The sequence below is a fragment of the Anabrus simplex genome, chromosome 1 (assembly GCF_040414725.1).
Source record: "Anabrus simplex isolate iqAnaSimp1 chromosome 1, ASM4041472v1, whole genome shotgun sequence".
Lineage (NCBI taxonomy): Eukaryota > Metazoa > Arthropoda > Insecta > Orthoptera > Tettigoniidae > Anabrus > Anabrus simplex.
Window position 1 is genome coordinate 634,101,105 of NC_090265.1, and position 24,511 is coordinate 634,125,615.

Below are 24,511 nucleotides of genomic sequence, written 5' to 3' on the forward strand. Positions count from 1 at the left end.
CCTCACGCCACTGAGATGGAAACACTCCCTCACTCCTCATTCTATTGAATAGGGTGAAGACATCCTTGAGACATCTGTCACTCGATTATGGATTTTGTCCGGTCCAGGAGCCGTATTTCTGCATTGCGTGAGTGTACTCTGCAACTCCCATTCTGTGAAAGGCACATTGTAGGGAAAAACATATCAGATGTAGGGATGCGAAGCACTAGAGGCGAAAGAGAGATGGTTTGCCTCTGCTTCACGCTTAATTGGTAGAAATGCAGGGTTTTATCTCCCAGACTTGGACGTATCTGCAAAATGTACCAATATAATGGTCCATTATTATTGGACATTCATGTTCCCTATGGGAATCAACATCTATATCATCTGCAAAATGTGACTCGATGTGGTCAGCAATGACTGAAGAATCGTAACTGTCTCCATTAATGGAGATTCCGGGTACTGAGGGCACATTCTGTACTCCGACAATACGGCAGAGTTTTGTCCACACTTGTGATGACGGAGTATGTACCGTCATGGAAGACACATACTTTTCTCATGTAGCTTTCTTACTTTCTCGAACCAAAAAATGGGCCTTCGCGCGCATACGCTTAAATGTGACATGTTGGCATCGTAGGATTCCGACGATAATGCTTAAAAGCCCGTCGGTGATCACGTATAGCTGCTGCAATTTCGTCCGTCCACCATGGGACCTGTTTCCGGTGACAAATACCGGACGAGGAAGGAATTGTTTCCTCTGCAGCAGCCAAAATTCCTGTAGTAATGGAAGAAACGTGGTCGTCAACAGACTCCAGCATATCAGCGGACATCACAGCACGTTTAGAAAATTCTGGCCAATTTGCCCGCCGAAGTAACCAGCGCAAGGGTATTTCGGGCTGTTTTTGATTCAAGAGAGATAGAATTATCGGGAAGTGGTCACTATCACAGAGGTCGTCGTGTACTTGCCACCGTAGCAGGGGAATTAGCGCACGGCTGCAGAAAGTGACATTCAGGTGTGAGAATGTGCCATGTGCGCTGCTGAAATGTGTCAGTTCCCCTGCATTAAGCACGCAAAGATCGAACTGGTTTATCAATCGCTTGAGCATCCTCCCCGTAGCACAGGAAGACAGAGAATCCCAGAGTGTGTTACGGGCGTTCACGTCTCCCAGCATGAGGAAAGGAGGAGGTAACTGAGCGATTAAATCTTGTAGTGCATGGATTTCAAGATCGTAGTCCGGTGGAATATACACGTTGCACACCGTTGTCATTAGTGGCAACGGAGTGCGAACTGCAATTGCATCTAGCCGAGTACGGAGCGGTATTTCCTCGCTGAAGATGTAGGAGCGAACTAGGGTACAAACGCCGAGCCATCCACAGCTACTCTGTCTTTAGAATAAATATGATATCCTCTCATAGTCGTGTCGTGTCCAGGTCTCAAATGAGATTCCTGTAGACAGACTATGGAGGCCGCGTAGACAGATATAAATTGACGTAACTCAGCTAGGCGACAGTGATAACTGTTGCAGTTCCACTGCAATAGTGCCATTGTGTGGATTGGTACTGTTGCAAAATTAGGACAATTGCTTGCCCTTCTTTTGGTCGGCTACCTGCCACTTTCTGCCGTTCTTATCAGTATTGTTGTCATCGTCCACGATAATGAGTGTTTCAGTCTCCATCGTCTCCTTAGAAGAGGGAGACACGGTGGACGTGCACTCCGCAGATGGTGGTTTCATTGATCGCGAGTGGTGGACCTTCTTCCTGGGACAACTTCGTTCCACCGAAAGTCATCGAGTAGAGGGACATCGTGTTCCCTCACTCTTGCCCACCTTTTTCGAACACTTTGGAGGAGGGCTGGCAGATAACTTGCCAGGCTTTTTTGGGGATCCTGGGACCCCCGGTCTCATTGGAGTCTCGTTGTGTCTGGGAAGAATTTTTCCCAGACGTCTTCGGCAATGACGTGCTTGCTGACTCTTGAACCTGTGGTTTGACGTTTACTTGCTGGGTACTTGATGTTTGCGGAGTTGATGGTGGGACAGAGGGTACAAAACTTACGGGAGATATGCGTACACTAGCAGCTTTCTCTGCAAAGGAGACAGAGAATTCCGGAGGAGCCATTGGATAAGAAAAGGTTATCCAGAGTCTTAACCTCCTGGATCTTTTTCTCCTGTTTAAATGTAGGGCATTCCTTGGACCGAGGGGGGTGCTCCCCAGTGCAGTTAACACACATTGGTGGTGGTGTGCACTCCTCACCGGCATGCGCCGCTTTTCCACATGCCTCGCATATTGGTGATCCCTGGCAGCGTCGTGAGGTGTGGCCAAAACGCTGGCAGTTGTAGCACCTCATAGGAGAAGGAAAATATGGCCAAACAGTGAGTGTGTACATGGATACCTTAATATGTTCGGGCAGTTTCTCAAGATCGAATGTTAAGATGAAAGCCCCCGTACCGTAGAGGTTGTCACTGACACGCCTCTTAAAAAGTTTAACGTCGGACACACCTCTACAAGCAAGGCTTCGGATAAGGTGATCATCGGACGCCTTAATCAAGCCCCTATGAAAGATAACTCCTTTGCAGGAGTTAAGGGACTTGTGGCTCTCAATCTTAACTGGCACTGGCCCGAACATTGTGGCTTCCAATAACTTTTTACTCTGCACGAGCGTACTAGTCAATGAGTACGCTACCATCCCGCAATTTCCTCATCTCATCTACTTCACCAACAAGACCTTCCACAGCATTGCTTTTCAGGAACGGGTTCTCTTGAAGAAAGCTCTGTCCATCGACTCTGATTGCAACCAGAAATCGTGGCAGACGCTCTTCAGAAACTTCCTTACTAGACAGGTCAACACGATTGAAACGTTTACATTTCCTAACTGAACAATTAAAGGACGCAGTTTTAAGGTCTGCAGCCTTCGATGAATCAAAACCAAACTCAAAAACCATGCATAGTCCCACGAGTACCCAGGATATAAAAGGTCGACCTTCGGCGCAGCCCTGACGTACCGAAGGCAAGGCTATGTACTCCAGAGGGCGCCCAGTATCTGGAGGTGGGTTGCTAGGAACTACTTTCCCAGTAGCCAAGCATCACCTCGCCACGACCCGAAACTTGTGATTGGGGTGGGCCGCTAAGAACTACTCTCCCAGTAGCCATGCATCACCTCGCCATGACCTGAAACTTGCGATTGGGGGAGGATAAAACCTCCATACTAACCTATTCTACCCGAGGCAGAGAGCTTGGCTAGACAGGAAGAGAGATGAAATTTAAGAAGGTGGAATAGAAGGATAGAAATAGTTATGAAATCTAAAGAGCACAGACACCTCTCAGGCAACACCTTGTTAGTCTGACCCTACACCGAGGCCAATCCAACATGGGTAACCGAGCTGGCACAGCCCTCGGGATCAACAAGCACACAAGCCCCCACACCGACGTCAAGGTCATGGTGTCCCTAGAGGGGGTGATAGTTAACAGTAGAAATCCTGCTCCAGATAAGGATATAGCGTTTTATAACTCGAGAATTGTTGGAGAGAATTTTATATGGTTTTCACTGCTGCCTAGAGAAACTCCCAAGGAAGGTTTGTGTGTATAAAATATTGAACTGTGATGGGAAGACAATGAGCAGTAACGGCTTCTGAGAAACAACTTGAAGAAAATGACGCCAGGAGAAAAGAATAATTGGCTTCTGCTGCCTAAACCATTATTGTCATCCACAAATTATACAGATAGTACTGCAGAGCATAAAACTTTCTACAAAAAGTCCAAAGTACCACATACCTATCTTCAAAGGTTTGACCATAATTACAATTTTTATGTTCGTTAATGGTATAAATCCTGTGCTAGGTACTGGAAAAGTATTCTATAATTCAAAAACCACCGGATTTTGCTTTTGCATAGAGGATTCCACAGGAAAGTGTCTGTGTATTAATTATTGTACTGTGATAAAATAAAATCGAGCAGAATGGTGTCTGTGAAACAACTCTAGGGAATTGACAGCATGCGAAAAAAAATTCGGTTTAGCTTGCCTAAACTTTTCAAGATTGTAACTTTTTTGATGATGATAATAATAAATAAATTCATAAATAAAAATATATAAATAAAATTACTCAAAAACTTAATAAAATTAATAAGCATAATTAACCGAAATGTCCATAGTATGGGCGCCAGAGTTCACCAGAATGGATCCCTCGAATTTAGATAAGAGCATGATAAACTGTATATCCCAGGGCGTGTACATAATGCTGCATACTGGTACATCTGCTGCAGGCCTTACCTAACCTCCTGAAAACGACTAATTAGGTAGGAACTGCACCTAGGTTCATCAATAACACTGATTCTAAAATAGCTAACTATATTCTGAACAAATTCCGTGCATGAGCACCTCATCAACATACAACATTATACATATAATACACACATAAAATATTGCTGGAAGACTCCATATTTACAACAACAACAATAATGAAAATCGTGGGAAAACGAAAGCGAGAACTAAGCCACCATTTGTAGATAGATGAACAATGTATATGTATGAAGATAAATACCCTTCACTGTCTCTATATCAATTCGACTTACCGATTCTCATAATCGGCAGTTATCACATCACACAGATACTGTACCTTGTACTACTGTGTTCACATATTTTAACACTTGTAAAGATATATACACACGTCTGTCGATCCTCAACATAAATTTATGGAAAGTCTGAGATAGCTTTCACCAACATATAATGCTAGGCCGCCACAAGTGCTACAATACTTAATGCGCAAGCACTCTCCACAATCAGTCACTTTCCACGAACATAACAAGACTACGCTCCACGAACGTTTGAAGTCCAGTCCATTGCTGCCGTGTCACTCCAGTACCGTGTATCAGCACCACTTCCTTCCTGTACAGTGCGTCAGTTGTCGTTCCTTCATACAGTGTTACTGCTTGTAGTTGTAGTAGTTCCTTCTCGTTCTTTTACAATCACTCTCACAATCACCCTTACAATGTTTTTGGTTGCTGCCGTATCATCAACCTTTATAGACATCAACATTCCCCTCCTCTCAGATGATACGTCTGGATTGGTGCTTGACAGCCAATCATGAGTGAACCTCTTCTTTCTCCCAAGTTAATAACAAACTCAGGGGTATATTCCATGAGTCACCAAATTTTCCTAATACAACAACAAGCTCATCTCATCAGGCTGGGATATATACATGACTCATGAATTTCCCGACACAAGTACATCACAACAAACACTGGGGTAGCCATATGACTCATTCAAATTACCAGAGTTATTAAAGCAATATTTTCCCACTCATGCAAAACAAATTACTCATACCTACATATGTGGATATCTTCCAGCTTATAAACATAAATGACAAAACATACAAATGAAATACCGATAATCATAATAATAATAAATTGAATACTGACAATAATATCTCTACCTTCTACATATAATTCGGGGGTGTGATATATGTACTATCACAAGATATCTACAAGCTACATGTATCAATTATTAGACCATAAGATGATGTACAAAAAAAATCCAGAGCCACATTTCTATCTTTACAAGGCAACTCACAATAATGGCTTTTATATTTGTTACGAGTAGAAACCCTGCGCTAGGTAGGGGAAGAGTATTCTTGAGTCTTGATTTAATACTGATTAGACCTTTAAAGATATCTTCAGGCTATGCACATAAGAATTAGTATAAAATGTTCTATGCAAAATTCCATGAGACTAAACGTGAATAAGGAAGCCCTCAAACAGCTACACGTTTCCACATCTTCAACCATGTGAACCAACTTAGTTAGCAAATCTCACTTTTAAAACAATGATCAGGGTAGAATTATTTTCATGCATGTTAAGATGAAGACACAAGCTAATGTTAATAAATTGCAAATAATACCAATCAAATCTCCATATTTTTGGAAATATAATAATTCATTCCTAAGTGACATATAAATGCAAACAAAAACAGTTATGTATATCTAACATTAATCAGCATTGGAAGTATTACCTCCTATAAGGTTTCATCTAACCTCTGACAATCAAGGTTTATCCAAGGTTAATTCAAATCCATTTCACTGAAACAGCTAGAAACTGATACACTTTGCTGTGGAATCGCAAAACATGGTTGACAGGGTGGAGCTGTGAGAAAAAGCTAGTTAGTGATGATTGGTGCAAACAATGGGAAGCAAATATTCATAATTAAAAAGTAAATCATATTAGCATAATAAAGAAGGCAAATGAATGAGAAGCCAATGGATGAATTTGCTTAACTGATGTGCAAATTCTGTGGGCTTAACATCAACATCATTCAGTCCAGATGAGTCTTGAAAAAATGACAAGGGAGGTAAGCTATGGCATTCGGTATAAATGAAAAATGTTCCTGAATGAGAACGGGAAGAGTTTTTGCCACTCATTTACAAGTAACTAATTCTGCTAACAGTTCTATACAGGATTAAGGAGAAAGCACAGATGACCCATGAAGGCTTGAAAAATTCTGAGGACAGAAATCAGAGGAAGGGAAGTCCTAAAGAGAGAAAATATAGAAATAATGATATTTGCTCGAGAAATCTAGTCTATTCAAACTGCTATGCTTCCCTGCATAAAAAATAAGTCTGTGATTGGGATGATATTCGAAAACTCACCTACAGTACGTAGCATTTTCAGTGACAAATTCATGGTGTTCATCTCACAGGATGTTTATTCCATTTTTATTATGATCTCTCCAATTTTATTATTTCCTGTACAATTCTGTCACTCAACTTGCCAGGCTCACCAACCGTACAGAGAAGAGTTTTGGACCTAGGATTCAAGAAACTTTGATAGACATAAGTCCAAAATTCACTACGAGAAACATGATAAAGATGTCCATGATGGATTCTATCAAACTTCAACTTCTACATCTTACGTAGGAATAACAGAGCATATTTTACAAGTGGTTGTTTTAAGGAATAAAAATGAAATGAATTTGTAAGTATTGTGAGATGGAAAATAACAAAACTAAAGAACAGATAACTGAAAAGGAAATAAGCTATTTTCACACGTAAATGAGCAGCTTACTTTTATGTTTGTTTATTATTTGCAATCGTTGTTGGAACAGGTGCTTCTCTGTCACATGTTGAATTTCCATCAAACCTTTAACAATTTCAAATACTGTGTCATTTAATAAGCAATTTGCTAAACCAGACAGTAGTTCACATGGTACACGTTGCTGATACTTCCTGAAACAATCCCAAATACAATGGCTTTTAGAATACATTATATGACAATATTCATATACCAAATTCCGTACACTGAGAAACACAGACTAGCAGACATTTATATAAAAACTAGACACCTGAAGCTACATTTTAACTTCCATACCATATCAAGATTACAGAAGGTAAAAATGGGACTTCTGAATCTAGGTCACAATGACTCCTTTAACAATTCCAAATTTAGTTTATCCGCATTAATTCAGTGTGCATGCAGGAATCATTATCATCATCTTCCAATAGTTAGTATGTTAGCTTATTGGAACTAAACTGTGGGTTCAACCACAGCCAAGGACAGTGGATTGTAAAGACAGGAAAATTCACAGTATTCCATATTTTGCATGATGTAACAGAACCCTGTTAAAACATTACGTGTCCATTTGGTAAAATTCTCTAATATGTCTACAGAGAGTTCTAGTTTCACCAATATGAATGGTAACTGTAACTACAGTGGTCTGATTTGTGATTAAGAATGGAACATCAAACATCGAAGTCACCCAGGAAGAATTTTGGCAGCGGAGGTCAAACATCATCATCATAGTCTGGTTCGATTCAATTTCCAGGTCATCCTCTCTTATGCTAAACTTTTGATTTCTATGCAATTGTTACATACATCTACTCTAATCTGTCATGTTCATGTCTTGCCTGTCCCCCATTTCTATTCTAAAACCTTGCACTTCCCAACAATAATAATAAAAATATTGTTTTTACATTCCACTAATTACTTTTATGGTTTTGGAGATGCAGAGGAGCCGGAATTTTGTCCCACAGTTCATTTATGTGTTGGTAAATCTACTAACATGAGGCTGGCATATATGAGCAACTTCAAATAAAAGTGGACAGAGCCAGGACCGAACCTGCTAACATGGTCTCAGACGGTCAGCACTCTACCATCGGCACCACTCAGCCCGGCACTTCCCACCGAACTAACTAAACCACTCCTGGTTAAATTTCTTTAAATCCAAAAAACTTTCCTCACTTGAGGCAGATGGGATGAGAAGAGAGCTTGTCTGTTTCAAGAAGACAGTATATGAAGATACAGAGATTGTCCTTGTTCTTTTGAGTTTTCATGTTTGCCCTTCTCTCCTCTTTCTGCTGCTCCCTCTTCCCCAATGTTAGTATATAACAGATTACCCACAGCAACGGCTGGGTTGCGGTCATTGGCTATTCGAACGTGATGTCACACAGACACCTGCTCTCACGGGACCGCTTTCCAAAGGAATTTAGTGATTGGGATATGTTTTAACCAAACAAATATCAGCTCGTGTGTCCCCTATACCTGCTCAAACTGACTTTGTAAACAGTAGATAATGAACACAATAATGTACAATACAAGAGCTAATTATGTCACAAGACCGTGGTTAATGCTAATAGGATTTTAGTGGCCACACTCATCATCATCATCATCATCATCATCATCATTTTCCAACTCCAGTTTCTCCGATGTGGTGTACAAGCGCTTGCCATCTCCTTCTGTCTTCATACATCTTCTGCTCCAGTACATCCTCCTATTTGTATACTCTCTCCTCCATATCTGATCTTACACTCTCTTTCGAGTGTTTTCTTGGTCTTCCCTCTGGTCTTCCTATGAGATTAAGGTCAAAATATTTTCTGGCAGGTCTTTCCCTGTTCATTTTCTTTATGTGCCCATACCACTGAAGTCTGCGTTTCTTTATGACACTGGTAATAGGAACCTCAATACCAGCTACTTTCCTATTCACTTCATTTCTGGTCTTGTCCTTTCTGGTAATTTGGTTCATGGTTCTAATGAATTTCATTTCAGTTGCTCGGATTCTGCTGAAGTCTTTGTTTAGTAGGGTACATGTCTCTAAACCGTATGCGAGGCGTGGCCACGCTACGCTACTGAAATCCAATAAAGTATTCTGAGTTAAACAAAACTGAGCATTAAATATGACCAATAAAAACGCAAGCGAACAAAAGAACGAACAAACAGTTCTATTATGATAAAGTGAATCTTACCTAACTGGTAAGTTGATTCATTTTCTTTATCTTCTTGACTTTCACCTCCATTACGCCGACACATTTGCTTCCACTTTTTCCCTTTTCCCACATTTGTTTAAAAAATTTATACAAGTATATGTCCTCATTTTCACAAATGTGGCTACCAGATCACAACTTAAATTAGGATCACTTGCACATATTAAAGAAACTAAGTTCTGTATTACTATCAACCCTCTTCGACTGTAAGTCCGTGATAAGAACAGAATCATTTCTCTATATCTCGAAAAGTTTGCGACCACTCAGCTGTCGGCTATGCAAGACCACCATATGACAGACTTTGAACCCACGACCCCGAACAATGCGTATTGTCGTATGTTCCTCCTATGTCTGTTTGGGAACCTAGTGTGGATGAGTGCTTTCGTATTTTTTAGCCATCCAACTTGCAATGTAAATCAAACTTTCGACCTTCATTTCAGTGTCAGTTTCACCGGCAAGTGTTGGAACAGTATCATATTTGCCTTCTTCAAAATAGCTTTCAGCAGGAGAATATTCTAACTCATGACACGTCATTACGCACTTCCTCAGCACTTGTGATAATATTCATCAGAGGTTCCTGTTTGCGTGTTCTTGAGTTTCTCTATTTTACCCACATTATTTCTGAGAATTATCATCCCAAGACAATAAAGAGCATTCAGCGGTGTAGGATGGTCATATAATCCTCCTCGAGAACGGATCTGGGAAAACAAATTCTCGAGTGAATCTTGGTTCAGTTGATGGGTTAAAATGTACTTCATTCCTAGATTGTGAACATCTGAGATCAGATATTTCAAGGAGAAGATAGTCACAAGGATAGGTTTCTGGAACACTTGTTTAACTTTTTCCCCCTTGCACGTCATACTGTTAATAAGGCCACACATTTAATCTAAAATTTCGTCTTGTTTTAACTGAAGACCATACGCATTTTTGCTAAGAACTTTGGAAATTGCCGGACTGTAGGAATTCACGAGATTTTACCAATTATTAACAGTTTCAATGAATACACTCATGCTTTCAGCAACAGGTGCAACATCTCCTAATTTGAAATGATGTAACGCTGTAGCTACACTGTGTGACATTAATGCAGCAGCTTTTCTTACGTTCATCCTTTCTGTGCCCCTATAGTTTAGACAACTGACACCGATTTTGTGGCATGCTTTAATTTTGTAGCTGTCATTCTTAACAAGAGCTTCCACAGGTTCCTTCAAGAGAACTTTATCATTAGAAAATTCAAAGCCAGTGTCAAGAAACCAGTTCTTAGTTTCAACAGGTGAGGGGTATCTGCAAAATAGTACACTTTTCTGACGTCCGAGGGTACAAAAACTTTTTTTTTTTTTTTTGTTTGTTTGTTTGTTTGTTTGTTTCACTGATTCCATATGCTTTCCACAAGCCTTGATATGCTGCACCGATGTCACAGACACATGCCATTACTTTGTACCCTATTTCCGAAAGACAAGAAACCAAATTGTCTAGTATGCCTTTTGTCAACTTTTTATCAAAATTGGCGTAAATTACTTGCTTCCAATTCTTGAACAGTCCCCTCACCGTCACAGCTTGCAATTGTGAACTGGGGCCTATAATTTCATCCTTCAGAGGGTCATATTCAAAAGCACTTTTAACACGCATTTCATCAAACTGGAGGACTGCAATTTTTTCGTGGTCTTTATACGAGACAGAAGCAATCTTCATCATACGCAGAATACCTTCCAGGATTCCACTTGCATTTTGCATGTAAATTTTTGGAACCTATTTTCCATTCCCCTGTGGGTGGGGCATAGAATAACACCCACGGTATCCCCTGCCCACCGTAAGAGGCGATTAAAAGGGGCTCTGAACTTTGGAGAGTAGGTTGGCAACCATGGGGCCCTTAGCTGAGTCCTGGCATTGATTCCACTTAGTTATGCCAGGCTCCTCACTTTCATCTAACATATCCGACCTTCCTTGGTCAACTCTTGTTCTTTTCCGACCCCGATGGTATTAGAGCACTCGAGGCCTAGGGAGTCTTTCATTTTCATGCCCTTCGTGGCCCTTGTCTTCCTTTGGCCGATACCTTCATTTTTCGAAGTGTTGGATCCCTTCCATTTTTTCTCTGATTAGTGTTATACAGAGGATGGTTGCCTAGTTGTACTTCCTCTTAAAACAATAATCACCACCACCCATTTTTCCAGCATTGAAAGTCCAGGCAGAGGGTAATGCAGCTTTTGTCTCATATAAATATAAGTTTTCTTCCCTACATACCTTAAAGTGAAAGCCGCTGATATATCTTCATCAGTCCAATTAACATGTTTCTGCTGGTTTGTGAGTATCTTTATTTGATTTTCAGTAAAAATTCCTCTCAAAACATTTGCCAGTTTTGTATGGATGCTCTGAAGACATTTTTTTAACCTACTACATTTAATAAACCTCTTATGCAAATTATAGATACGCGACTTTGATGTAATCTGCTTTCCACTGTCTCTAATTTCAGTTTAAGGACATAGTTTTTCTTTTGTCATCTGTTTTACCACTCTTTCAATTTCTTCAATCAGGGTCATAGTATTATCACAAACCTGGGTAGGTGGAGTGGCTGGAGGAGATGGTGAACTCGCAATAGTTGTGTTATGTTCTGAATCTTTTAATTCGTCAGCCATTTTCCTATTGCCCCCCTTTTCCTTCCTTCTTAATCCATCATGTGACACTTGTTCTATGCTAAGCAAAACACTCAAATTTCTAGAGGGAACAGTGTCTTTGTTAAGCACACATTTGGGAGGAAGCCCTAACAATTCACCCTTTATAAATCGCTATCAGTAAAATGTTCAGAACACACTTGGCACGAATCTGCATTCCACTTTCCATCATGCCTACATCTCTGGATCCACTTCTTCCTTAGTTCCTAATTTTTTGGGAAACTGAAGTATTTGATATAACTTTAGGAGGAATCTTTCCTGGTTTTCACCCAGCTGTTACTGCACACAGCAACAGTACACCTTGTACCAAGCATGTTTATATGCAACCCGAGACAAATCAATTCAAGTCAAACACAAAATAACCCTGGCATAAGAAAGCAGCTATTCACCACAAGGACTAGTCATAGAAAGCACCATGAAACTACAAAATCAAAACTGAAACTCACTTGCACATATTAAAGAAACTCACACACTACACACATACAGTATTACTGCACAGACTTTTAGCAAGACTGGCGGTCAAGGTTACTAACTGGCTGATGTCATAACCGAGAGTAGCCAAAGCCTTCCAAACGCAGAAAGCCCTGCTATATACTATCCTTGCCCCTTCCCACACTTACCCACCATTGTGTTTATCCTATTATATGTTCCTTCTCATGCTCTTATCCCCTTCTATGTTTTACTTCTTTTTTTAGTATTACTCCAGCCCAGCTGTCATCTTATTTGTAATGTTGTATTAAGTGGAAATTAATGAAATCTTACGTGGAGAGCATCTGAGAGGAGAGATGTGTTCATTGTGATGTCCACCAATCCACCATCCCACCCGAAGAAGTACATTTATTTTTATAACGTAATGAAGACTGTTACACGCCATTTTCATTTCTGAAGTAGCTCCTTGCATTTCTATTGGCCAATGTGAAGTGGCATGTGATCTCGTTCCCGTCAATAATGTTAATCATAATCTGTTACCAACCACGAACAATGGTCTTGTCCAGGTCCTATCCTAACCATCCGCATGGCAAGAACCAGTCCAGACCAATCATGTTTCCATACAAAAGTAGAGGCCTAGGGCCACTTCGCAGCTTCTAACCTGGGGGCTTACGCACCCCAGACCCCCTCTGCTTGTCCCTATATCACTGGTTTTGTACAGATCCTTTCCTAACCGTCTGCAAGACAAGAACCACTCCAGACCAATGGTCTTGTCCAGGTCCTAGCCTAACCGTCCACACAGCAAGAACGAGTCCAGACCAAACGTGTTTCCACATGAAACTAAAGACCTAGGGCCGCTTTGCAGCTTCTAAACTGAGGGCTTATGCCCCCAGACCCCCTTTGCTTGTCCCTCCAGCTAGCGAAGCACCACTCACTCATTAGCTCCTAAGCACAGAGGTTGTCAGCACTGAGCACCGTTTGACATCATTCCCGAGAAGGCCGCAAGCATGTAAACAAACGACAATTGTTCGGCGAGTGTGAAAGTCAAATGACAGTCGTTGTGCAGGTGTGAAAATCTTGACAGCTGGGCTGGAGTAATTTTTTTTTTTTTTTTTTTTTTTTTTTTAAGTTTACATTAACATAATTTTAAGACATCACAGCCCTTGGTGTTTCAAGTGTCATTTCCAGACTGCAACAAATGTGAAAATATTTTCCTTAAGGAAAACTAAATGTACTACCCCCCCCCCCCCCCTTCTTGGTATACTACTGAAGGTTGTCAAAAAGAAAAGCCCCAGGGGCTCTGAACTTTGGAGCGTGGGTTGGCGACCACGGGGCCCTCAGCTGAGTCCTGGCATTGTTTCCACTTACTTGTGCCAGGCTCCTCACTTTCATCTATCCTATCCGACCTCCCTTGGTCAACTCTTTTTCTTTTCCGACCCCGACGCTATTAGGTTTGCGAGGGCTAGGGAGTCTTTCATTTCCATGCCCTTCGTGGCCCTTGTCTTCCTTTGGCCGATATCTTCATTTTTCGAAGTGTTGGACCCCTTCCATATTTTCCGTCTGATTAGTGTTAAATAGAGGATGGTTGCCTAGTTGTACTTCCTCTTAAAACAATAATCACCACCACCACCACCACCATCAAAAAGAAAAAAAAATGAATGAAACAAGGGCCATGAATCATACTGTGCATGTGAGTTTTCGTGGGTGCTGGCTTTATGGGAAAATGGGGACAAGGAAAGGAAAAAGAGTAGTGCTTCAACATTCATTTCCACAATATTGCCAACCGAACAGAGTGAAACAAATGAATAGAAAAACTGGGAATCAAGAATGGTTTCAAAATATGTTCTTCACATGACCATACTACTTTCTCTGGAACCACCTGAGTTAAGACCGTCGAGTGCCACAGCTTATACAAACAAGAGTTATTCTTCATATGAATGACAAATGTTTTGCAATTAACAAGACAAAGATATAAACATTTTATGACTTATATACTTCAAGCTGAATCACCTCTCATGTGTGAACAGACTTAACAATTGAGTTTCTCACCTTAGATTTTAAAGAATTTTACTTCATGGTCTGACACACCATATTCTCATTCCATATTTTTGTACCATAATTTTAACTTATTTTAAATTACTATTGTATATGTATCGTGTATTTTATACTGTTTTTTGGATGTTTGTATTTTGCTTAGGCTAATTGTATCACTGGCTAATGGTGACACGTAATTAGTGTCAAAACTAGTACCACTCTTTTATGAGCGGCATGCGATATAATTCACATCAATAAATTATAATTGTTTTGAAAATGTGGTTCCGAAATACCTTTAATTCACGTAGTAAGCCCATAGATGTCAGTCCACACCAGACATTAACCTCTCATGAACATGCAGATTTTCCAGTGCCCTGTAGACACAGTTATGTTGATTCACTTTTCCATTAAGTTTAAACTGGGCCTCATCAAACCACACTATCTTTATCAGAAGGTGTTCATCTTGAATTACCATTTGTTGATACCATTCGCAAAATTGCAGTCAACGATCAGGATAGTCATCATTAAGCACATACAGTAATCATGGGACGTAAACTTTCCACTTAGCGGCTTTCAAAATTCATTGTATACTTGTACTGCTAATCACCACTTCCTGTGCACATTGCGTAGCAGACTTCTGTGAATAAGTAGCAAACCTTTCCAACATGAGAGCCAACGAAGCAGGACTAGTAGCTGTAGACCTTCCGATCTTCCTTGGTGAATATCACAAGTCGTTTCATGCATCTCAAACTTATCAGTAATGCGTTTAATTGTTAGGCATCTTGGAGGGACTGTTTCAAACTCCCTCCTCCACCGACGTTGCACTTCAACGACATTATCAAACCTGATATACCACTTCAGAATGCATTTTTGCTGCTCAAACGTCAAGCGTGCTCCAGCCATTTTGTTTTCCTACTATCATGATGCAAGTACTGACATCTGTTAGGCGAAAGACCATACTACAACATACTGGTACTTTAACAATTGACAATATCAATATCCCTGTACAGTCTGACAAGGAATATATACATTTTTCTGGCAAACTCTGTATATAACATCACTAAAAATACAATCAGATCAGGATAAACAATACAAAACAGCACTGTTCCATCATTATCCAAGTCGCAAGATTTGAAGATTAGCTGGGAGAAGCACACAAAATGATTTGATTCCCTGTAAAGTGTTTATACTTTTTTCCCATATAAGCAGCAGTTCATTCCATAGACTTGCTGAATAGAAGCATCAACTGGTAGTTCTCCTTTTCAATGTCACAGACAGCATTCTGCCACTTTGGTTATTTCCTTTTACTGCCTTCACTGTATATGGTTACATAAATCCTCTCTGGGGAGGAGTTTAGAGCTCCTGAGGGACATGTGATGTGGTTGGTGTTGCTTCAGTTATAGTGATCATCCTATTCACTTAATCACTTCAAATTAACATCAGAACACAATGCACTAGCATGAAAACGTACACAAGACTGAAATGTATGTAGTAAAACGAAATGACAGGGCAGTCAAAGCACATTTCAGTGTTGCTAGCTCTGCATATGATGTTTACTAAATATTAAAGGGCAAAGACTAGGGAGCTGAGTACAAAAAACCCTGAGCGGATAAATGTAAAACTTAAGTCCCATGGCTAATGAACAAAAGCTAAACTGATATGCAGAACTCTTCTTATACATCAGTGGTAATGAGGTAACACAACACTTTCATCATACGCCAAAAATACAGCAATAAAAACACTGTGCTAATTTCAAACGGTGGGACAACCAATCTCCGACTACAATGGAATGTTGTCAAAGAGTGCAAACCACTGATACGAACATATTACAGACAAGAACTTCATTAAAAACGAAACCTGTCTCAATGATCACCTTACATAGCAGTATCCTCAATAAACAGCTATTTTTAATGGAACCATAAAGCCAACGTTAAAATTATTGGGTTGATGCATAACTTTGTGTAGTTCTTATATTTTATTTTACTGTCACTGTCACGCACTGAAAATCACAATCACTCAGTGATGTATTCACCTCCACACTCTATGACCTTCTGTCAATGTTCAGGTAGCAGTTGAATGCCTCGCCTGTAGAAATGTTTGGTTTTGACTGGAAGAAATCTGTTAGCCATTGGTCAAGAAAAGCTTAGTAAGGAAACACTTGCCCTGGAATGTGGTTACAAAGAGAGCGGAAAAGATGGAAATCTGAGGGGGGCAGGTCAGGGCAATACGGAGGATGAGGAAGCCAAGTTCAGCAATCACACCTTTGGTCAACTGCACTTTATGCAGACGAGCGTTATCATGGAGCAATAAGACTGGTGGTTGTCTTTGTCTTTTGTTGTCAATAGCAACAGCAAGCCATCTTAGTTGGTCACTATACACAGCAGAGGTAATTGTTACGTTTTTCGGAGGAGTTCATGGTGAAGAATGCCGTCTTTGTTCCACCAAACACGATTTTCTGTCGATGGGCACTATCCTTAGCACAGGGGTTGCTTTTTTTTGATGGGCTGAGCCACTCTTTCCTCTTCATGTTGACATACAGTACAGGCACCATTTCTCATCACTGGTGACAATGTTTGAAAGGAATGCTTCGCGCCTATCACAAGCCAACCGGTGCCAGGCAAGCAATGACGAACAGATGTTTACTCAATTTTTGTTGCTGTCACTTAGCACATGTGGTACCCATATACCCAATTTCTGTACCAAATAGCGTATAATAGTTGACTGATCACACTGAAAAACTTGCGCCATTTCCCGCGTTGTTTGCAAGTTGCTTAACGTCGCACCGTCTTATAGCGACGATGGGAGAGCAAAGGGCTAGGAGTGGGAAGGAAGTGTCCGTGGCCTTAATTAAGGTACAGCCCCAGCATTTGCTTGATGTGAAAATGGGAAACCATGGAAAACTATCTTCAGAGCTGCCGACAGTGGGGTTCGAACCCACTATCTCCCACATACTGGATACTGGCCGCACTTAAGCGGCTGCAGCTATTGAGCTTGGTCCGCGTTGTTTGATGAGGATCCTCATGAAGCAACTCATTCAAGCGATTTTCATCAAAATCTGGACTTCCAGAACCTGGATCATCCTGCTCGAAAGTGGGAAAACCATTTTTGTGCTGTTCTTTCAGTAACTGCTTCATTGCCGTAAACTACACGAATTGTTCTCGCAGCTTCTGCTGCACCGGATCCTTGGTTAAACTCAAAGGGTAGAATGTGTCTGACACGCTCACTTTTCTCAACTTGACATTCCATATCCATTTGTCTGAAATATACACAAATAATACGTTCAGAATCAAGAAAACCTGTGTTTCATAACACACAAACTCCAAACAATCCCTTCACACTGCATTGTTGCCAACCCAAAAGAATACCAGCCCTATACCTCCTTTAAGCAGTAACCTCATACTGTAGTCAGCGGCCAGACACTTTTCACAAACTAACCTGAATGAAAGAGCCGGTTATGACTGTTCAAAATACTTTGTTCATCCCTGAGACAATCACATAGTAATAAAGTTGCCCTTTTGACTTCTAGCCATCTGAATATTACTGAAGTTTCTCTATTTTAGGGTACCTTCCTTCATCCTCATCCTCTCTTCTCCGTATTGCATCAGCAAACTGATTTGTAAATTATCCACGACAATAGGTAGGGCTCTGCATAAAATAAATTTAATGGTTGAAAGTCCGTACTGACAGTGGTGGTGATTATTGTTTTAAGAGGAAGTACAACTGGGCAACCATCCTCTATATAACACTAATCAGAGAGAAAAATGGAAGGGGTCCGACACTTTGAAAAATGAAGGTATCGGCCAAAGGAAGACAAGGGCCACGAAGGGCGTGAAAATGAAAGACTCCCTAGGCCTCCATATGTAATACCGTCGGAGTCTGAAAAGAACAAGAGCTGACCAAGGGAGGTCGGATAGCATAGGTGAAAGTGAGTAAGTGGAAGCAATGCCAGGACTCAGCTGAGGGCCCCGTTCAAGGTTCAGAGCCCCTGAGGCCCCTTTTAGTCGCCTCTTACGATAGGCAGGGGATACCGTGGGTGTTATTCTACCGCCCCCACCCACAGGGGGTCTGTACTGACAGTGATTAATTATATTGTGTAAATATTTTGAAAGACGTCCGCCTTTTATCAATACTAAGACAATAGCCTATATACACTTACAAAAATACAATTACGTTAAGTAGGACATGTTTCATCAATTTTTCTGGGAGATCTTCGGCTAAAGGATGTTCAATGAATGAAGCAAGGGCCACAAGTTTTAAACTGTGCATGTGAGTATTGACGGGTGTTGGCTTTATCGGGAAATGGGGACATGAAAGGAGAAGAGTGGATCTTCAGCATTCGTTTCCACAGCACTGCCACCCAAATTAAACAGATTTCATTACCAACTACCACAATGCCTTTGCTACTAGGCCAATGTGGTCTGACATGAAGTATTTGAAGTCAAAAAAATTAAAAAAAATATATGAAACATGTCCTACTTCACATAATCGTATTTTCATTAGTGAATACATTGTTTTAGTATTGAAAAAGAGGTGGATTTCTCTCAAAATATTTATATAATATAATTAAAAATGGGCTGCTGTAGTTGAAAAATCTGACAATACACAAACTCATTTTTAAAATTGGAATAATGTTTGAATAAAATTGCAATCTCATACCTCAATAAACATTTACAATCCCCTGAAACGTATGCAGCTAAAATGAGATGTGAAAATATAATATAAACTGCATCAAAAGACTTTTAAAATTAATGAAATGAATTAAAATATTCTTCAGTAGAGTATTATAATACATGTAGTATATTGTATACTTGTTATGATAGGCATACTCTGTTGTTTCACTGTAACTGTAACTTACATCTAGCCCATTATACAGGGAGTATAATTTAAGACTTCCCACTTCCGTTCACAGGCCGTGATATAGAGGATGGTTGCCTAGTTGTACTGTAGTTCCTGTTAAAAAAATAATCACCACTACCACCTCAGCTTTCAATACTTCTTGTCAAGCCAGACTTGACACAAGTCATATGGCACCCACTTGGGGATTTCCCCTTGTGGGGACATTCACTATTTGAGAGGCTCTTTGCTATGCAGTCCCTGACATGTTAGACCAAATGGCTTTTGTCAGAAGCCAGGATGTGCACAGACCTACAAAGGATGTTTAGTAACTGACAAAAGTTGGCAACAATTCACAGAAAGTAACAAAGCAGCGATCAACAAAAGACAATCTTACTGCGGCGAGATGCAGTGAACCGCAGTGAAGCGTCTAGCAACCACCCTGTGGGTCTCTTAGTACAGTTGTACCATATGCGACCCTCTAACAGTGGCATTCTAAATACTAAATATGCAAATACACTCATAAAAGAAGAGGTGTTAAAAAGAGAAAAATAGATTTGTGAAGGTAGTAAGAATTATCAATGTCACATTTCAAAATAACTTTAGATTCCATACCCGGTGAGAGAAAGTTAAATTAGAGATCTTAAAACACAGCTTGGACATCACAAGGCACTCAGCAGACTCACCAACGTTGGTGAACACGCAAAGGGGCATAGACACACCCCCTCCCGGTTAGGCCACAAAGTGACGTACAGGTCTTTTGCATCCCGTGACAAAAATATTGGTCTGGATTGGTTAGAGTTATTTTTAATGAATGTGGCATCCCTGTGTCTGGACATGATGTGAGCTCTATTAGAGACTTCAGGAAACTTGACCAGCCAATATCAACACGGAGAATGGTCACTTTACACTGACTGACGGTCTTGGTTTTCAATCTTCAATAAAAATAAGATTACTCCTTCAGGCGGGACAGCAGATCAATGGCAAGCATAAAACCATAAAGCTACTTAACGTAGCACTTAACATAATTTTCTATGACTTTTCTTTCCCTTTTTTCTTTCCAGGTACAGAAGAACCACCAAAATAACTTATGAAAGACAAAAGGAACAAAAGAGCATATTATAAATGAAAACATAACCACTGGTGTAAATAAAAATAAAAAAAACTAATGTTACTACTATAAATGAAATTCCTAAATTAACAAAAATGTGGCAAGCATGGATAACCCAATAAAGAATGAAAATAAAGAATGAAGCATGAAGCAAACAATACATTTACACAGTGGCATGCCCATTGGATGCATTCATCAATGGGCAACAACTTGATTAATACTGGTACGCCACATAAGTTATCACACCAAAGAGCCCATCATACTGGTTAACACTCTGTTATTTTTCAATCTTCTTGGTAACTCAGCGTATCTACTTGTTCGGCAATAAAAACTACACTGAAAAATTGGAATAGTTAACTGACATATAACTGAATGCTTAGGCTATATTTCACAGCATAAATCACATTAACCTTCATTATCTTCTTCTTAAATGCTTCACTCTTCTCCATAGTATGAACAGGTAAACACTTGATTTCTACATTACTTGTGCCAGTGAAAGTAGTAAAATATATATTAACATCTATAGACTTACTCAACTATAGTCTAAACACTGCTACTCCTCTAAATGAAAAACAAGGTAAAGAGAGGTTACATCATTATTTCAACTCTATTACACCCTTTAAATTAGCTTGATTTTAAAAATACACAACGTGCATTCAAAGAACAAGATGCTGGTAATGAATTTTGTCATTACGAGAAATAATTTCCAGAGGAAGATGAAAGAATTCCAAAAATGATGTAACAGACCTGTGTCAACATTTAATGTAAGGATTTGATATTACTTCATTTTATCGAGGATTCCTCCGGCTTGAGATCGAAATATTGTGGACAGGTCGGCTATATTCCTTTCGTGTCTAATTTATGGCGACGACACAAAAAGATGACCCAAGAAAAAGAAACATTAACCACAATCTATACAGCGACGATTGGCGCCATTACTCAATTACCCTCAATAAATACAACGAATTATTTCTACCATGCCAAACAATAACAGTTGCACGTATGAAAATAACTTTACAAAAATTCTCCTGTGTTAAGTTTAACCTAATGACACGACTTAAATTGGAAACAGTTACAAGATGAGCCCTACACGATTTTGAAACCCTGTACCCAGTACTCCGAAACTACTGTCATTCAATGGTGTTAGTTAACCGAGAGCAAATAGTCGAAATAATACGAGAACTCCCAAAATAATGTTTATCCTTACGGTGGCAATTCTCTGGCCATTAACTGCAGCTGTTCAAGAAGAAAGTAAACTTTCTTTTGAAGATCTTCAGGTGTCACATTGTAAACTCTATCCGCCATATTGTTGTTACGTGTTATTCGCTAACAAAAGAACAATGAAAAACATTCTCTTTGGGTTTGGGCAATAGTATAGTAAATGACTAGCTGATGTACCCGTGCTTCGCTACGGGATTCTCAGAAAGACTGACTTGCTGGTTTTCCTAACTGAATTCAACATAGGTCATTACAAAAACGTCAGTAGGAATGTAGCGATTGATCAGTGGCTCAGAGTATTGATTGTATAGCTCGAATACTATGATGAACCAGTGTGTTACGTTCCAGATATATCAGAAAATGTATGAACCAGAGGAATGGCATGCTAAAGAAGAAAGTTATCTTACACCCCAGCTACTTCCCACCAATATACGGGCAGGCTGTTACAGTCGGTACGACCAGGCGAGTTGGCCGTGTGGTTAGGGGCGCGCAGCTGTGAGCTTGCATCCGGGAAATAGTGGATTCGAACCCCACTGTCGGCAACCCTGAAGATGGTATTCGGAAGATAGTGGGTTCGAGCCCCACTGTCGGCAGCCCTGACGATGGTTTTCCGTGGTTTCCCATTTTCACACCAGGCAAATGCCGGGACTGTACCTTAATTAAAGCCACGGCCGCTTCCTTCCACTTCCTAGACCTTACCTATCCCATCGTCGCTATAAGACATATCTGTGTCGGTGCGACGTTAAGCAAAAAAAAAATGGTATTCCGTGGTTTCCCATTTTCACACCAGTCACAACAGGCTGTACCTTAAAGCCAAGGCCGCTTCCTTCACACCACTATTCATTTCCTATCCCATCGTCGCCATAACACCTACCTGTGTCGGTGCGACGTCAAGCAAATTTAAAAAATCTCGGTACGCTGCAGTAATCCTATCTATCGGGGATGGGAGGAAACACAAGACAAAAAGCACATCACAACAATGGCCAATGTTATGTTATTGTTGATAAAGTTTATGAGCTTTCTATATTGCAGGCCTTCACATTAGTTTTCTTTCGACTCTGTGATATTAGGGTGTCTTACAAAATTATTTATATCGTAGACTGTATTTCCTTATTCTCAGACTTTACATACCGATTTTCACTAAATTCTGTTTACCCATTTTCTCGTGACTCGGCGCTGATATGGACTTAGTAACAAAATTCCAATTTCATGAATATCTCCGATTATATGCGGTACGGTAACAATGTATAAGACATAAGTGATCGGAAATTTAATAACTTCTTACATAACTACTACTAACTTACGACATAACTAAAGTTATGTTAGTTATGTAGTATTTATAGATACGACCACTAATAACATAAATAACTTATTTGAGAATTACATTTCAGACCTTCCCCTAAACTACCATTTCACTCAGCGTGAATAAAATAATTTGTAGCCTAGATTGCAGTGGCTCATCACGCGACATTACATACCGATTTTCATTCAATTCTCTTCAGCCGTTTTATCGTGATGCGTGTACATACATACATACAGACAGACAGACAGACAGACAGACAGATAGACAGACAGGCAGACAGACAGAAATTACGGAAAAGTAAAAAATGCATTCGTTTTTCCTGTGGACATGACCGATACAGAAATACCTATCTTTTCAAATTGTGAGTAATGAACAGACACAACTCTTATTTTATATATATAGATTTACCGATACGACCACTAATAAGATAAATAACTTATTTGAGTATTATATTTCAGGCCTTCCCCTAAACTACCATTTCACTCACCGTGAATAAAATAATTTATAGCCGAGCTTGTAATGGTTCATCACCCGACATTACATACCGATTTTCATTTAATTCTCTTCAGCCGTTTTCTATTGATGCGTGTACAATCATACATACATACATACATACATACATACATACATACATACATAATACATACAGACAGACAGACAGACAGACAGAAATTACGGAAAAGTAAAAAATGCATTTCCTTGTTACTGTGGACATGACAGATACAGAAATACCATTCATTTCAAATTCTGAGCAATGTACAGGCAAAACACTTATTTTAGATATTGATTACATTTCAGGCCTTCCCCTAAACTACCATTTCACTCAGTGTGAATAACATAATTGATAGCCTAGATTATAGCGACATATTCCCCGACTTTGCATACCAATTTTCGTCAAGATACGACCACTAATAAAATAAATATATGACAATTAAATTTTAGGCCTTCCCCTAACCTACCATTTTTCTCAGCGTGTATAGCCTAAATAGTAGCGACTTATTTCCCTTCTTTGTCTAGCGATTTCACTAAGACACGACCACTAACAACATAAATATTTGAGAATTAAATTTCAGGCCTTCCCCTAAACTACCATTTCGCTCAGCGTAATTAAAATAATTTATAGCCTAGATTGTAGCGGTTCATCATCCGAATTTACATTCCGATTTTCATTAAATTCTCTTCAGCCGGTTTCTCGTGATGCGTGTACATACATACATACATACATACAGACAGACAGACAGACAGACAGACAGACAGACAGACAGACAGACAGACAGACAGACAGACAGACAGACAGATAGACAGACAGACAGACAGACAGACAGACAGACAGACAGACAGAAATTACGGAAAAGTAAAAAATGCATTTCCTTGTTACTGTGGACTTGACCGATGCAGAAATACCATTCTTTTCAAATTCTGTGCAATGTACAGACAAAACTCTTATTATATATAGATTTAACGACGAAAAATATCTCCGACCATATTATGCCAAACAAGTCATGAAAATGTTTTAAGCGACAAAGTAGTTGTATTATCAGCACCTAACAAAACTTCAACTGCGATGAAATTGGACCTATTTCGACGAAACCACAATACAAGCCATATCTTCTTTGCAGCATCTATTGAGAGATTCGTGGATGACGGTTTCTAAGATTATCTTCGCCGTCCAACGATTTTCAACACCATAAATCAG

General features: G+C 39.9%; 1 protein-coding gene across 1 annotated transcript in view; it reads right to left on the reverse strand.

The window, feature by feature from the left end:
• The window catches only part of gdl (gonadal protein gdl), a 77,244-nt gene extending 55,637 nt beyond the window's left edge, over positions 1-21,607 (reverse strand). Inside the window, exons 1-2 of the mRNA XM_067135733.1 lie at positions 21,502-21,607; positions 7,030-7,190 (exon numbers count right to left, since the gene is read on the reverse strand). Coding sequence (XP_066991834.1) covers positions 7,030-7,190; positions 21,502-21,599 — 259 coding nt within the window. The 5' untranslated portion in view covers positions 21,600-21,607. The remainder of the gene's footprint in view (positions 1-7,029; positions 7,191-21,501) is intronic.
• Between the last annotated feature and the right edge of the window lie 2,904 nt (positions 21,608-24,511).